At 43.3% G+C, this 15,716-nt stretch overlaps 2 protein-coding genes across 3 annotated transcripts in view; both read right to left on the reverse strand.

Moving 5' to 3' along the window:
• Positions 1-15,716, reverse strand: part of MYLK (myosin light chain kinase) — a 292,274-nt gene that overhangs the window by 217,765 nt on the left and 58,793 nt on the right. The window lies entirely within an intron of this gene.
• The window catches only part of LOC129551555 (E2F-associated phosphoprotein-like), a 56,892-nt gene continuing 54,724 nt past the window's right edge, over positions 13,549-15,716 (reverse strand). The window contains exon 3 of the mRNA XM_055419622.2: positions 13,549-15,669. Coding sequence (XP_055275597.2) covers positions 14,886-15,669 — 784 coding nt within the window. The 3' untranslated portion in view covers positions 13,549-14,885. The remainder of the gene's footprint in view (positions 15,670-15,716) is intronic.

Genomic DNA, 15,716 nt, shown 5'->3' on the forward strand with positions numbered 1-15,716 from the left:
ATTGTAAAGCAATTATCCTCCAATTTAAAACATATAAATTAGGAAAAAAAAAATCCTGCGGCTGATACTCCACTACTTGCCAGCCTTCTTACTCATAAAACAACAGCACCACCTCCGAGCTTTGATGAGGTAAGGAGTGAGAGGGCTCCTGGTCAGCCCCCGGTGCACAACAAGCAGCGCATACACTCTAGCTTCCTTCCCCTGTGTACAGACGTAGCACCTAAGAGTCAGTCTCCGCGGGCATCTCACAATCTGCACATCCTGCAGCCACAGGGACTGACTACCTTCGCTCCAGACTTTTTTTTTTCAAGAATATTTGTATCATAAATAACCTTGGAAGAGAGAATGTCTTCCTTTGGAGCAAAGCACAGACAGGCTTTGTTGTTGTTCAGGCGCCAAGTCCTGTGGAACTCTTTGCAGACCAGCCGTTGCTGCTGCTGCTGCTGGTGCTAAGTCACTTCAGTCGTGTCCGACTCTGTGTGACCCCATAGACGGCAGCCCACCAGGCTCCCCCGTCCCTGGGATTCTCCAGGCAAGAACACTGGAGTGGGTTGCCATTTCCTTCTCCAATGTGTGAAAGTGAAAAGTGAAAGTGAAGTCGCTCAGTCATGTCTGACTTGTAGCGACCCCATGGACTGCAGCCCACCAGGCTCCTCCGTCCATGGGATTTTCTAGGCAATAGTACTGGAGTGGCTTGCCATTGCCTTCTCCTAGACCAACTGTTACTGTGCATTATAAAAGTTTTGAGTTCCCGAAGCTCAGAATTTCTCTCCATTGTGTGTTCAGGTGTCAGCCTATGGAGACCAGAGCTCAAAGAACCAGTGAGAGGAAATGCTGGTACTTTGGTCATTATCATTGTTGTGAATCATAAAGTGCTGTCCCTAACTCACAGAGCTCGCCTTTTGCCAGTGTTCATGAAATCTTGGCAGCTAATTCACTCACTAGCTTACCAGCTGGTGAAATCTCAGGCCCTCCACGGCTATTGATTACAACCTAGACAGGAGACAATGACAAAATGTTTCCCCCGCTGACCCTGCAGTAAAGATCTTAGACTGTCATCAACCCTATCACTGTCTGTCCATACTTAGCTGATTTTGAAAAGAATTACAAGCGAAGAATTTTTATTTCCTTATTTATTCATTTTGATTTTCATCTTCCTGATTTTAATCAAAAGTTCCATTCACTGAGGTCCTTCTGAAGCTTCTTTCGAACTTGAAGGTCCCCTTTTCAAGCGCCCTTGTCTGAAATGCAGGCCAAGGTCTCTTCTCCCGCTCCACTCACTTCTCCCAGCAGCGCAGGCAGACCCTCCTTCTAAACCTAGATTCTCATCCGTAGCACCAGACACCAGTTTGAACTGTGTAAAATTCCTGATAAGCTTCTACCTTTATTCAGTTTGTGGTCAAGAGCACAGCAAGTGCTACATCATCCTAGGATGCTCCCCATCTCCCCTCCCCCTTTCCTGACAGCACTGGCTGGGCCTCTCATGCTAGCTCCCCTCTGCCTCTAAAAGGTGGGGATGTGCAACCTGTGGGATGTGACACAGCTGAAGGTCAGCAGGACGCCAAGTGGTGTAGTGAGAAAGAAGAGATAAGAACACCCACGGGCTGCTGGGAAATCTGACCTAAAACTGGTAACACTGTAAACCCCCAAGCAGATAAGTGACCAGTAATTTCCATCATTTTCTCTCTTGGATACTTTCTTGCATCTTATATACACCCTCCCTCTCTGCCACAAAACTGGGTATATCTAGCTCTTAGCATCTGGCATTAAATTATACCATGATTCTTTTCAAAAATAAAAAAATAAGGAAGCCAATAAATCTCTTGAACTACAATGTTTTTCTCTTATTCATCTTTTTTAATTTGGGGAGCTTTATTTTTAGATTTTACTGTCTGAAGATTTCTTACAATATTTTTAAGCATGTGACTGGGTATCCCAAGACCTCAACATCTGGTCATAAGTTACTTGCAGAACTGTGGCATAATTTTCTTTATTTTGAAAAAGTAATTAATCTGTGATGGCTTAATGGACATCAAATGAATAAAAGCAGCTTTTATCTTAACAGCATTTGAGGAGTCAGCATGGGCTTTATCAGGCCCCGTGATCAGGGATCACCCAGAAAAGTTTAGTAATTATTAATATGTTCCCAGGATAACTCCACGGGATGGGTCCTTGGCTTGTAGGCTTGTTACCACATTAAACTCTCATCCCACACCCAGAGTGTCCCTTGTGTTGTAGAAGGCTCTCAACTCCTCAGTGTGGCCTCCCATTTCTTCAAAGCTTTCACAGTGCCCCAACCAGAAACTGCTTCTAAGCTCTCCTATGATCCCACAGGTCCTCTGTTTCTACTATATCTGTGTAAGAAACAGGACAGGATCCAAATCTTATCCCAGATCCCAGAGAGATGAGAAAACCCATCCCTCTCCCTACACAGATTATCTCCGAGTGTGCCCAGCCCTTAGGGTTCCACAATAGACACTGAACTCGGTCAGATGGTCAGACCGTCATATCCGGTCACCCCCACAGGTACAGGTCAGTGGAACCCAGTCAGTGGAATACTACTCAGTCATATGAAAGAATGAAATAGGGACTTCCCTGGTGATCCAGTGGCTAAGACTCTGGGCTCCCAGTGCAGGGGGCCTGGGTTTGATCCCTGGTCAGGGAACTAGATGCTACATGCCACAACTAAAAAAAGATCCTGCACGTTGCAACAAAGATTGAAGATCCTGTGTGCTGTAACTAAGACCTGGCACAGCCAAATAAATAAATAAATATTTAAAAATTTAAAAAAGAAAGACTGAAATAGTGTCATTTCCAGAACATGGATGAATCTAGAGAAAGTGAAGAGAGTTGGATGGGGAAAGACAAATATCACATGACATCACTTATACGTAGAATGTGAAAAATGATACAAATGAACTTTCAGAAACAAACTCATAAACTTAGGGTTACAAAAGAGGAAGGGGGGATAACTTTGGAGCTTGTGATTAACAGATATAAGAAAGCTGATCGCCAAAGAATTGATGCTTTTGAACTGTGGTGTTGGAGAAGACTCTTGAGAGTCCCTTGGACTGCAAGGAGATCCAACCAGTCCATCCTAAAGGAGATTAGTCCTGGGTGTTCATTGGAAGGACTGATGCTAAAGCTGAAATTCCAATACTTTGGCCACCTCATGCGACGAGTTGACTCACTGGAAAAGACTCTGATGCTGGGAAGGATTGGGGGCGGGAGGAGAAGGGGACGACAGAGAATGAGATGGCTGGATGGCATCACCAGCTCGATAGACATGAGTTTGAGTGAACTCCGGGAGTTGGTGAAGGACAGGGAGGCCTGGCGTGCTGTGATTCATGGGGTCGCAAAGAGTCGGACATGACTGAGTGACTTAACTGACTGACTGACTGACTATTATATACAAAATAAACAACAAGGTCCTACTGCATAGAACAGGGAACCATAGTCAATATCTTGTAATAACCTATAATGGAAAAGAATCACAAAAAGAATACACATACATACATAATGTACATGTAAATACATAACTGAGCACAGTTCACTCCTCAGCCCCAGTGGCTCTACCTTCAGCCCTATTTTAGCTGAGGCAAGCCTGCCTTTAAATAAAGGGACTTGTATTAATTTCTTCCTCCTTTGATCTTCTGCCTCTGAGACTTCACAAAGTCATGGCTTTAAGGCTTTCCCTGCCAAGAGAGCCGTGCTCAGACATACAGAGTATTCTCTTTGATCCAGCGCCCCGCGCCCCAATCCTAAAATAAGGCCTTCCATCTCACCTGCAGGTTCTGCATGCATTTTCCTTCAGGCAGTGATAGGACACCACTGCTTTTTTTTTTTATCAGCCAATTTAGAGTCCAACCTCACCATCATTTTTTTTTTAAATTCCTTTAAAGTTTTGAGATTTGTTTTATTAACAAAAGACTGACACCTACATACTTCTTTTTTTTTGTCTCACCAAGTATTCTGAGAGGCTATTCTCTCACTTCAGTGATGGGGCCATAGTTCAAAGCAGCTTTAGAATCATGGGGGTGGGGGAAACAATCAGTGCTATAAAATCACAGGCCACGCTTCCTTTCACTAATTCCTCTTTTCGCTCTTCTTCCTTCTCACACTCTTTGCTTCACCATAATTGGTTAAAGGCTCCGTCAGCCTCCTTTGCTGAGCAAATGGATGGTCCCAGGTCGACACTGGCCGAGGACCCCTGAAATACTTGTAAGCCTGACAGTCAGCATGGTGGCAATGGAAAACCCATCTCCCTCACTGGCTGCAGAAAGCAATGAATCCATCCACCCCTCCAATCACACATGGGAAATCCCCAAAGATCACCTACATGTTTGAAATATTATTGAGAAATATATTTTGGAATGTTATTTGAATTATTCACCATTGTACAGCTGTCCAAAGAAGGCACCATTTAAACACTCTGTTACCCTCACCCAGGACCTCTCACTGAGCAGACTGGAGATGACCACGCCTGTGCAGCACGGTCATGGGTGCTCTTGGTCAGGACCTAGAATAGCTGGGCCCACATTCACACAGAATTCTACCTGTGCTCCAACCCCAACAAGCGCAGCCTGCCAAGGAACCACAGAGTCAAAGGGGAAATCAAAACCGAATGGGGAGCTCATCACAGCAGCCTCCTGGAGCAGTAAAGGAGAAAGTCTGGGGCAGTTTGGAAGATGGAGCACCGCAGTTTGGAAGCATGAAGAGCAGAGTAGAGGCCAGGGCACCCATGGCATTTAATCAATCTTGATTCCTAGCTGGCTCCATCGATGGCTCCCGCCAACCTGACCAGTTCTAGAATTCTGACCAGCTAAGCCATGGTCAAAAGATAGCGCTAAAGCACCCTGACTTCTCCTCACCCCGCCACCTGCCTGGGCACCTGGCCAGGTGTCATCTTGCCTTAGGGACAGCGGTCCCTCCTGGCTGCCCAGGAAGGCACACAGCTCCCCTCTCGGCAGCTCCTCAGGGTGGGCTGAGGGGAGGAGTCAACAGCATAAACAGCACACTCACCCGCAGGCGGCTCTGCTGTCTGTTGCGGCAGCTGGGCTGGGAGGACTAGGGGAGAAGTCCTGGAGGGCTGCCTTGCTGGGGAGACCTCAGCCAGGATGCTCCTGAGGAGTTCTGAACTCTAGCAGGGGCAGTCGATTTGGCAGCCCCCTGGGCAGTGCCTGGCAGAAAGGAGCACAGGAAAAGCCGAGTCAGGGACAGACACGCCGAAGGGAGAGGGAGCGGCCGGCCGGGAGGAGCCCATCAGCAGAGTGGCTGGTGGAAACATCCCAAGGACAATAGTTGCTTTTATGACTGTGTGTGGGGGTGATGGGTTTCGAGTTCAGGAACAATAGTTCCGAGGAGAACCAGGACGAGGTGCTTTCTTCCTCCACAGAGGACAGACGCTGGAACGCCAGTGAGGATGGAGCTCCGCGAGGCTGCAGGGCCTGGGAGAGGCCATGGCAGGTGTCAGGAAGGCCACCTGGGAGGCCTCTCGGGAGGCCACTGGGGCCTCTGGAGCGACATGACCAGGGCAAGAGTTACTGACAGGACAGGGAGAAAGTACCCACAACTGGGAGAAGACTGTCCTCTGGAATGAGTGAGTCCCCACCCCCCGACAGTCCCAGGACCCAGTCCACATCCACGCCCTCCAGAACCCACAGGCAGGCTGCCCCCATGGCCCACCCCTCAGCCTGACCCAGGCTCCTGAAACTTACCCCTTCTCCCCACTTTAGAAACCTGTTTCCCACCAGCAGCAAACCTCATATATTCCTTAATAGAGAAACAAATGCCTAGAACATGCAGTCAATCCATTATATCACAGGAACAAATGACTGATCTCTGAGCCCTTCATGTGCTGCCCTTCCAGAAGGTGCATCAGTAAAGCTGTGCCAGGTTGCTGCATTAGTGTCCGACTGTGTGTAACCCTATGGACTATAGCCCGCCAGGCTCCTCTGTTCATGGGATTCTCCAGGCAAGAATACTGGAGTGGGTTGCCATTTCCAACTAAAGGGGATCTTCCCAACCTAGGGATCAAACCCGCGTCTACTAAGTCTGCTGCATAGCAGACAGGTTCTTTACCACCAGCGCCACCTGGGAAGTCGTATTAGTTGGAGTCTTTGTAAACTTCCCTGGTGGCTCAGACGGTAAAGCATCTGCCTACAATGCGGGAGACCCGGGTTTGATCCCTGGGTTGGGAAGATCCTCTGGAGAAGGAAATGGCAACCCACTCCAGTACTCTTGCCTGGAAAATCCCATGGTTGGAGGAGCGTGGTAGGCTACAGTCCATGGGGTTGCAAAGAGTCAGACACAACTGAGCGACTTCATTTCACTCACTTGTAAACTCAAAGGAAATTAAATACTCATAGTGGGAATTTAAGCAGAGAAAGTACTTTCAGGTGGAAAGGTCCTTATACATCCCTTCATCACACAGGAGATCTAGACAGTGGACATTCAGTCTAGGGTGGTACCCCACCCTCGACTTTGGGTGTACTTTGAAGTGGAAATGGGAGTGACTGGGCCCTCCAAGGAGGGGTGGGAAGGGGTAGAATGCCCACTCTGTTACAGTCCTGTGGCGAGACTTTTTTTCCCACCTGCACAGGCAGCTTCAGCAGAAAGCTGATGCCAAGAGTGCTGGCCCCATCTGAACACACTTGCTTCTGATAATCTGTATGGCCCTCAGGACCAGGTGGCAGCTGAAGCAGGACAGCATTTCTATAAGTAATAGTTTCTGCGTCTCTTATGGCCTAAGCCAGTCAGCCCCAGCAGAACTTCCCTCCATCGAGCAAGCTGGGCCCATCTGCTGCCCCTCTCCTCAAGGATTCTCTACCCTTGGTAAAGGGCTCAGGCACCTGCCACTTGACCTTGACTCCACCTCCAGCCAGAGCACACTTGCCAACTCATCCTCAGCAGCCACTCCTCCACTGGCTGCCAGCAGGAGGCACCTCCTCACCTGCTCCTCCTCCTGTGCCTCAGACCACATCATCCTACTCTGTGCCCAGAGGAGCCCACTCTATGCTCATTCTTCTGTCCGGCGGATTAGGCTACTCCTAGCTATAATTCTTTCACAACTCAACCTTACCAAGGATTGTTTCTGAAAGGACCAGAGTCACTCACAAGAAAATATAAAATTAAACTGAACATTTAAAAAGTGAAACTGTGTAAAAGCTGATAATACATGCAAAATGGTTTTCTAAGTGGATTATGCGAAATTGTCAAACATTACATCTATCCCTGAGTTTCATGACACTCACAGTAAAAAAGGGAAATAGAATGGGTCACGTAATTCTCCATGCTGTGAGGATGCAAAGGCACTTCATCAAGAAACTGGATCTTCCAGTGATAATGCTGGCATAGAGGGGACAATTCTACCCATAGACTTGTAAAAAATGTTCATTTATTTGGCAAGGAGCCTGACAGGCTACAGTCCATAGTGTTGCACAAAGTTGGACATGACTGAAACGAATTCGCACACATGCATGCTGGGTCTTAGTTGCAGCATGCGGGATCTTTACTACGGATCGAACCTGGGCCTCCTGTTGAAAGCTTGGAGTTTTAGCCACTGGACTACCAGGGAAGTTCCCTACCCATAGGCTTTTCAGAAAGAAACACTCACTATTTGGTCCCTTTTAAATATCAACACTTATGAAAGCAAGGAAACATTAAAACATGACTTGAGATTTTTGCAGGGAGCTAAAGCAACATGGTTTGGGCAAGGGTCTAGAAGCTTAATACCAGACACAGTAGTTCTCCAAACTTACGGTTGCCCAGGGCAGGGAGCGGTGGGTAGAGAAGGAATTGTTAGGGGGTTTGCAGTGGGCACATACATAAGGACCTACAGTTTAGCACATGGAACTTTGCTCAAAGTTATGTGGCAGCCTGGATGGGAGGGGAGTTTAGAGGAGAATGGATCCATGTATAAGTATGGCTGGGTCACTTCACTGTTCACCTGAATCTATTACAACATTGTGAATTGGCTATACCCCAATACAAAATAAAACATTTTTTAAAAATAAAGTGTCAGTGACATTGTTTTTGTTGTTGTTCAGTCACCCAATCGTGTCTGACTCTTTGCAACCCCATGGACTGCAGCACGCCAGGCCTCTCTGTCCTTCTGCATTATCTCTGTGTGCAAGCAATACAGCAATGACAAATTAAAAAAAAAAAAAAGACACAGTGGTTCTCAGGGCACCTCACCGTGTATTTTTCAGGGAAGAAGAAGGTTTGAGGTGGAGGAGCACTAGGAAATGTGGTGGGATTATTAACTGCTATAATGACGGGGTGGGGTGGGGGACAGGCAAGGATGCTAATATCCTACATTAAACAGAATACTCATGATAAAGAATTATCTCATCTAAAATGCTAATGGTGCCCCGTTGAGAAACACTGGAAGAGGAATCAGTAATTAGCACGACTCTTCTAATGCCTTAAATATCAATGAAACCTTCAGAGAGCTGACAGCAGAGATTACAAGAACGTCTGCTCTGGGACTACAGATGAAGGGCATGCAGGCTTCTGAGGTGTCAGTCTTGCTCGTAGTGACTCGAAGACCATCCTATGAGGGGGTTGGAGCCAGATGAATATTGTTAACTAGGGAGACAGCTGGAAGCTGGGGAGCTATAAGGATGCCTGTGGAAAGGGACAAACCTCTCCTGCTTTTCATTTTTTCATATGGCTAAGCAAGGATACAACAGGGACACCGAAACTGCACATCAACACATCACAGGAGAATCTAGTCGTGAGCACTGATTTTCAAAGTGTGGTCCCCAACTAGCATCACCTGGGAACTTGTTGACACTACTACCTGCTTCAGACAAGAAACTCTGAAAGTGGGTCCAGCCAGGTGTGTTTTAACAAACCCTCCAGGTGAGGCTGAATCAGGCTCAAGTTTGAGAACCACCAATCTAGAAGGTTGAGGGCTAACCTTGGCAATTGGTCACCAGAGATGTTTTAGAAATGCTGTCTCACCCCTGTGCAGAGGCTCCATTAGACTCTGAGAGGGAGGGGGATGTTGCAACATATCTGTTGCAGGCCAATTATCCAAGGCGGAGGGTCTGAGAAGGAAGACCTAAGTGACGAGAAATGAGAATACAGAGTGAATTACCAAGGGTCAATTAAGTCTCAGTCAGATTAACCATCCCAGAAGGATTTTTTTTTAATTGAAGAATAGTTGATTGACAATATTATATTAGTTTTAGATATACAGCATAGTTGTTTAGTATTTTTATAGATTATACTCGTAAAGGTATTATAAAAATAATGGTTGTAATTTCCTGTGCTGTACAATATATCCTTGTTGCTTGTCTATTTCATACATACCAGTTTATATCTCTTAATGCCATACCTCTATCTTGCCCCTCCCTCTTCCCGCCCCACATTGGTATCTACTAGGTTGTTTTCTATACTGGTAAGTCTGTTTCTGTTTTGCTATACACATTTATTTCATTTTTTATATTTTAGATATAAGTGATGACATACAGTATTTGTCTTTTTCTGACTTATTTCACTAGCATAATACTCTCTAGGTCCATCCATGTCATTGCAAATGGCAGAATTTAATTATTTTATGGCAGAGTAATATTCCACTGTATATATCTATCACACCTTCTTTAGCCATTCATCTGTCGATGGACACTTGAGTCGCTTCCATATCTTAGCTATTTTAAATAGTGCTGCTATGAATACTGGGGTGCACGTGTCTTTTCAAATTATATTTTTCTAGGTATATACCCAGGAGTGGAATTGCTGGATCACATGATAGTTCTATTTTTAGTTTTTTGAGGAACTTCTGTACTGTTTTCCATAGTGGCTGTAGCAATTTACATTCTAACCAACAAGGTATGAGGGTTGCCTTTTCTCTATATCTTCAGCAACATTTGTTATTTATAGACTTTATGATGATAGCCAACTCAACATGTGTGAGGTGGTACTTCATTGCTGTTTTTACTTGTATTTCTCTAATAAATAGCAATGTTGAGCATCTTTTCATGTGCCTGTTAGCCATCAATATGTCTTCTTTGGGAAAATGTCTATTCAAGTCTTCTGCCCATTTCTTGTTTGGATTTTTTTTTTTTTAATAGTAAGTTGTATGAGATGTTTGTATATTTTAGAAGTTAACCCCTTGTTTGTTGCATCATTTACAAATATTTTCTCCATTCAGTAGACTGTCTTTTTGTTTTGTTGATGGTTTCCTTTGCTATGCAAAAGCTTTTAAATTTAATTAGGTCCTATTTGTTTATTTTTGCTTTTATTTCTTTTGCATTAGGAGCTAGATTTCCCCAAAAAATACAGCCACAATTTATGTCAGAGTATTCTGTCTACATTCTCCTCTCCTTTATGTATTCATGTCTTATATTTAGTTCTTTAATTCATTTTGAGTTTATTTTTGTACATGGTGGGAAGAAATGTTCTAATCTCATTCTTCTACATGTAGCTGTTCAGTTTACCCAGCACCACTTACTGAAGAGACTATCTTTTCTCCATTGTGCATTCTTGCCTTCTGTGTTTTAGATAAATTGACCACAGGTTTGTGGGTTTATTTCTGGGTAGAAGGATTTTGCTTTTAATCAAACTCATGCTTCTCTTTGAATAGCCAATACATATATATGATTCAAAATTCAAAAGATTCAAAGGGTATACAATAAAAGGGTATCCAATACATATATATGATTCAAAATTCAAAAGACTCAAAGGGTATTTCACCCTCCCCTGTTCCTAGGTACTCAGCTCCAACTTCCTCCCCTCAGAGCCAGCCATGACATCAGTTGTCTTCTGCTAAGTCACTTTAGTCGTGTCTGACTCTGTGGGACCCCATAGATGGAAGCCCACCAGGCTTCCCCATCCCTGGGATTCTCCAGGCAAGAACACTGGAGTGGGTTGCCATTTCCTTCTCCAATGTGTGAAAGTGAAAAGTGAAAGTGAAATCGCTCAGTCGTGTCCGACCCTTAGCGACCCCACGGACTGCAGCCCACCAGGCTCCTCCATCCGTGGGATTTTCCAAGCAAGAGTACTGGAGTGGCTTGCCATTGTCTTCTAGTGACATGTATAAAAATATGTACATATACGCTTTTCCCCCACTTTCTTAAAAACAAACGATAGCATATTACACAATCTGTTTTGTATCTTGATTTTTTCACTTAATATATTCTGGGGATTATTCCATATTAAACACATCAAGAACCGCCTAGAAGACTTCCAAGTGTCTAAAAACATATAACACCTCAGGGACGTGTGTGCCTTCCTTAAAGAGAAGGAGCATCTGTTAGGCCATTATATGATTCCTGTGAGTTTCGCAGTGAACCCCCTATAGAGAAATTGTACTAAAATTCTCCATTTGGAGAACTCTGCCAACTGCTGCTAAGTCGCTTCAGTCGTGTCCGACTCTGTGCAACCCCATAGACGGCAGCCCACCAGGCTCCCCCATCCCTGGGATTCTCCAGGCAAGAACACTAGAGTGGGTTGCCATTTCCTTCTCCACTAGGGCCCTATTTATAAGTTTTTTATAACAGAAGGAAGCAATATGGAAACTCTGAGGTCATTAAGGATGATGAGTAACACCACCATATAAGACCAGCAGCTGGTGGGTCACACACCCTGTGATACACAGTAGAGGGGAACTCAAATTCTAGGGAGAGCTCAAAGCCATGAGTGCTCTTGGAAGTTTTTGCTGTAAGACTAATAGCCGTAAATCACATTTTATCTACAGGAGCTAGCAAAACACATGAAAGGATAAAGACATGGGCTAGCTAAGAACACTTAGGAGAGTCAGTGTTCAACACTTAGAATCAGATATATAACACAGAATAACATAATATATATAATCTCTATCCATCTGCTAGTTTTTGTTACAGTAACATTTCCTTCAAAATCACTTTTTGTTCTGTCCTTCAGCACCATCCCTCCCTCATTCCTGCCAGATTCATATCAATGTAGACTTTGAACCTGAAGCATGAAGGTTTCCGTTTTTTCATTTATTATTTTTTACTGGAGTATAATTGCTTTACAATGTTGTGCCAGTTTCTGCTGTACAACAAAGTGAATCAGCGATATGTATACATATGTCCTCTCCCTCTTGACACTTCCTCCCATCCCCCATCCCACCCCTCTAGGTCATCAATAATAGCTTTATTGACATATAATTCACATACTATATCATTAATCCATTTGAAGTAACAATTCAGTGTTTGCTTGTTTTTTTTTTTTTAGTACAGTCACAGAGTTGTACAGCCATCAACTCAATGCATTAGAATATTTTTATCATCCAAAAAGAAACCCTGTACCTATCCACAGTCACTACCCATAGCCTCTCAAATTCCTCCAGCTCTAGGTAGCCACCAATCTACTATCTGTTTCTATGGATGAAAGATAAGGTGCTTCAACGGTCTCATCGGCAGACTCAACACAACAGAGGAAACAAAATTAGTGATCCTGAAGATAGGTTAGCAGAAATGACACAAATTGAAACACAAAGAAATAAGAGAGTGGGAAGAATAGAGCAGCTAAGAGTTATGAAATGGTATCAATTGGTCTACCATAGAACTGGGTCCAACACCTCGTTGGGAAGATCCCCTGGAGAAGGGAATGGCTACCCACTCCAGTATTCTGGCCTGGAGAATTCTATGGACTGTAGAGTCCTTGGGGTTGCAGAGTCAGACACAACTGAGCGACTTCCACTTTCATGTGTAAATGGAATCCCAGAAAGAGAAGAAATAGATACTGATATGAAAGGAATATCTGAAGAAATAATGCCTAAAAATTTTACAAAAATAATGAAATATACAGATCCAAAAGGTTCAGAGAATTCCAAGCAGTACAAATACCAAACAAAAACAATCAAACACATCTAGACATAACATATTCCAACTGCTGAAAATGAAAGAAAGAGAGAAAATCTTAAAGGCAGTTGGGGAAAAGGAGAAACATGCTATTTACACAGGATGAGAGTTAAGTTTTCAAGTACACTTCTCATCTGAAACAATGCAAATCAATAAACAACAAAATGACAACTTAGGAGTACTAAAAGAAAAAACTTTTAACCCAGAATTCTGCACCCACTAAACTCTCTCCCAAAAGTAAAGGAAAAATAAAAACCTGAGAGAATTCATTATAAACAGGCTTATCCTTCAAGAACTGTTAGGTTCTTCAGACAGAAGGAATATACTATAAAGAAGTTGGATCTAAATAAACTAAGATCTCTAGAAATGGTTAAAATGAAGTAAATATAAAAGACTTTTTTTTTAACATTTAAAAGCATATACATTGAAACATTTAAAAGTATACATATTGCTTTCAACTGGATTTTTGTTGCTCAGTGGTGTCCAACTCCTTGCAGCCTCACAGACTGCAATATGCCAGGCTTCCCTATCCTTCACTATCTCCTGGAGTTTGCTCAAACTCATGTCCACTGAGTCAATGATGCCATCCAACCATTTCATCCTCTGTCACCCCTTCTCCTCCTGCCCTCAATCTTTCCCAGCATCAGGGTCTTTTCAAATGAGTCAGCTCTTCGCATCAGGTGGCCAAAGTATTGGAGTTTCAGCTTCAACATCAGTCCTTCCAATGAATATTCAGGGTTGATGTCCTTTAGGGTTGACTGGTTTGATCGCCATGCAGTCCAAGGGACTCTCAAGAATCTTCTCCAGCACTGCAATTCAACTGGATAGATATCAGCATATCACAAAAATGATCAACTATGATATTAAGATACTGGAAATTTCCTAGAAGCAAATTCTTTATCATTCTTTTGCCTCCGTCCATTCCTACAAACACACTATTACTGGTTCCAGTTCACCTTATGTGTAGCCTTTTAAAAAGTGCAAAAGGCAGGGAGGTGGAAAGGATATGTTTTCCCTCCTGGAGGCATATCATTCTCTGAGGAAGAAAGCAGAAGTCCCTCTCAAGCTCTGTTGAGCCCTGACCTCTGTTGGAAATCACTGCTCTTCTCTAATCTTTTCATTTTATAGATGAGAAAACTGGAGCTCACGGGAACAGACTTGCCAAAGATTAGCATGGTAGAGCCTGAATTAAAACCTATCTCCTGATTTTTTTTTTCACTCTATCACATCTCTATTAAAATAACAAGAGGACCTTGAGCTTCCTAATGTTGTTTTTGGAAAGAGTCCAATCATATTTTTTTAAAAAAGCTAAAATGTACAGATGCCTACACTGCAATTTCCTCCAAGCTACCACTAATGATTTTTCTATTATTAAGAGCAAAAACAAACATACCTTGGTTGCTTGCAACAGCAATTCTGAAATAAATGGTAGCACAAGAGACAGCAACAGAATTTTTAGGTCTAAAGCTAGAGGGTGAGTTTGCTCTTCCTTACCACAAATTTCTATTTTACTATGTTAATTCATTAAGTTTAGAATACTGGTAAGTACCATCCTTCACCCCCATACTAACTCTACCTAATTCTAACAGTTACTAAATACTGTTCACTCTATCCTACGGGGCAGAAGAGAAATAAACATACTTCTAAGCAAAAACAATATAGACAGAAGTGAGGAAACAGTTTCCAGTTTAAGTACACCAAGGGTATATCCAAAATAGAAAATAAAAGTAACACTCTGAAACAAAAGTTACCTGTAACTCTAGAACATTTTAAGTCTAAAGAGCTTTAATAAATAAAAGGCCCCAGTTTCCAAATATCTATCAAAAAAAGGAATGAATAATGAATCCCATCAGAACTGGGGAAATTTTCTTTTTCTTTAAAGGAAGTGGAGGGATATAAGCAGATAACCATTTTCTTTCAAAAAGATAAAGATAAAACACTGCTTCCTCAAATAACCACTCAGAATGTCACTTGAGATGAGTAGGCAGGAAGAATATAGCTGTGTATTTGCCTTGTATACAGCATTGGGCAATTAAATGCCACCTTGGCTATTTAGGAATGGCTTGCTAAAATGTTGAAAAAATGAAAGACTTCATCCTTGTCGTAGACTGCCACTTCAGTGGAACATTCGGTGCACAGGACTGGGTGATAGATCTCTTCCGCATCTGTCTCTGCCTCCTCCGCAGCACCTTCTTGGTTAGACCTCATTTTCTTATGGCCTCGCCTTTTCTTCCTGTTCTCTGGGGGTTTGTATCTCAGAATCTCTTCCTTGTTGACAGAACAATTCATTACAAACATTGCTCTATATTGAATTTTATATGATTCATGCCTTTGGCAATCAAGACACAGTGTAGTCATGCAGGCAGGGCAATTCAAGACAGCATCACTATTTGGAACAGGCTGCTGTTGTTGACGTGGTCGCTGTATTCCAAAACCATGGTAGCCTCTTCTCTGCGCATCAACCCAGGCCTGATCTCTGTTATCTTTTTCAGGATCATATAGTAATTCATCATTTGTTGGAATTCTGTGTTGTTTCTTCTTTTTCTTCTTGGTCACGTGTGCTGCTTTGTCTTCATCTTCAGAATCAGAATCAAAATATATATTGTCATAGTACTTTGTCGGAGCTGTTCCAACTATCCCATCTCCTGAAGACCCTGTTTCTAGAGAAGATAACTTGTCCTCCATTGTTTTTATGGTAGAATTTAATTCAGCTTCCATTTCTTTTTCAAATTCATCTTCACTAGAGGATTCACCTTCCCCAGTAAGGCATTCTCTGATAAGTTTTCGTTTTTGGTCAGGAGTTCCATGTAAAAGCACATCCACCTCATCTTCAGAACTTGGTCCGAAGCCTCGGGGGCCGAGGAGAGGCAGGGGGACGGGGCG

The sequence above is a fragment of the Moschus berezovskii genome, chromosome 1 (assembly GCF_049115385.1).
Source record: "Moschus berezovskii isolate FMDL1 chromosome 1, NW_MosBer_1.0, whole genome shotgun sequence".
Classification (NCBI taxonomy): Eukaryota; Metazoa; Chordata; class Mammalia; order Artiodactyla; family Moschidae; genus Moschus; species Moschus berezovskii.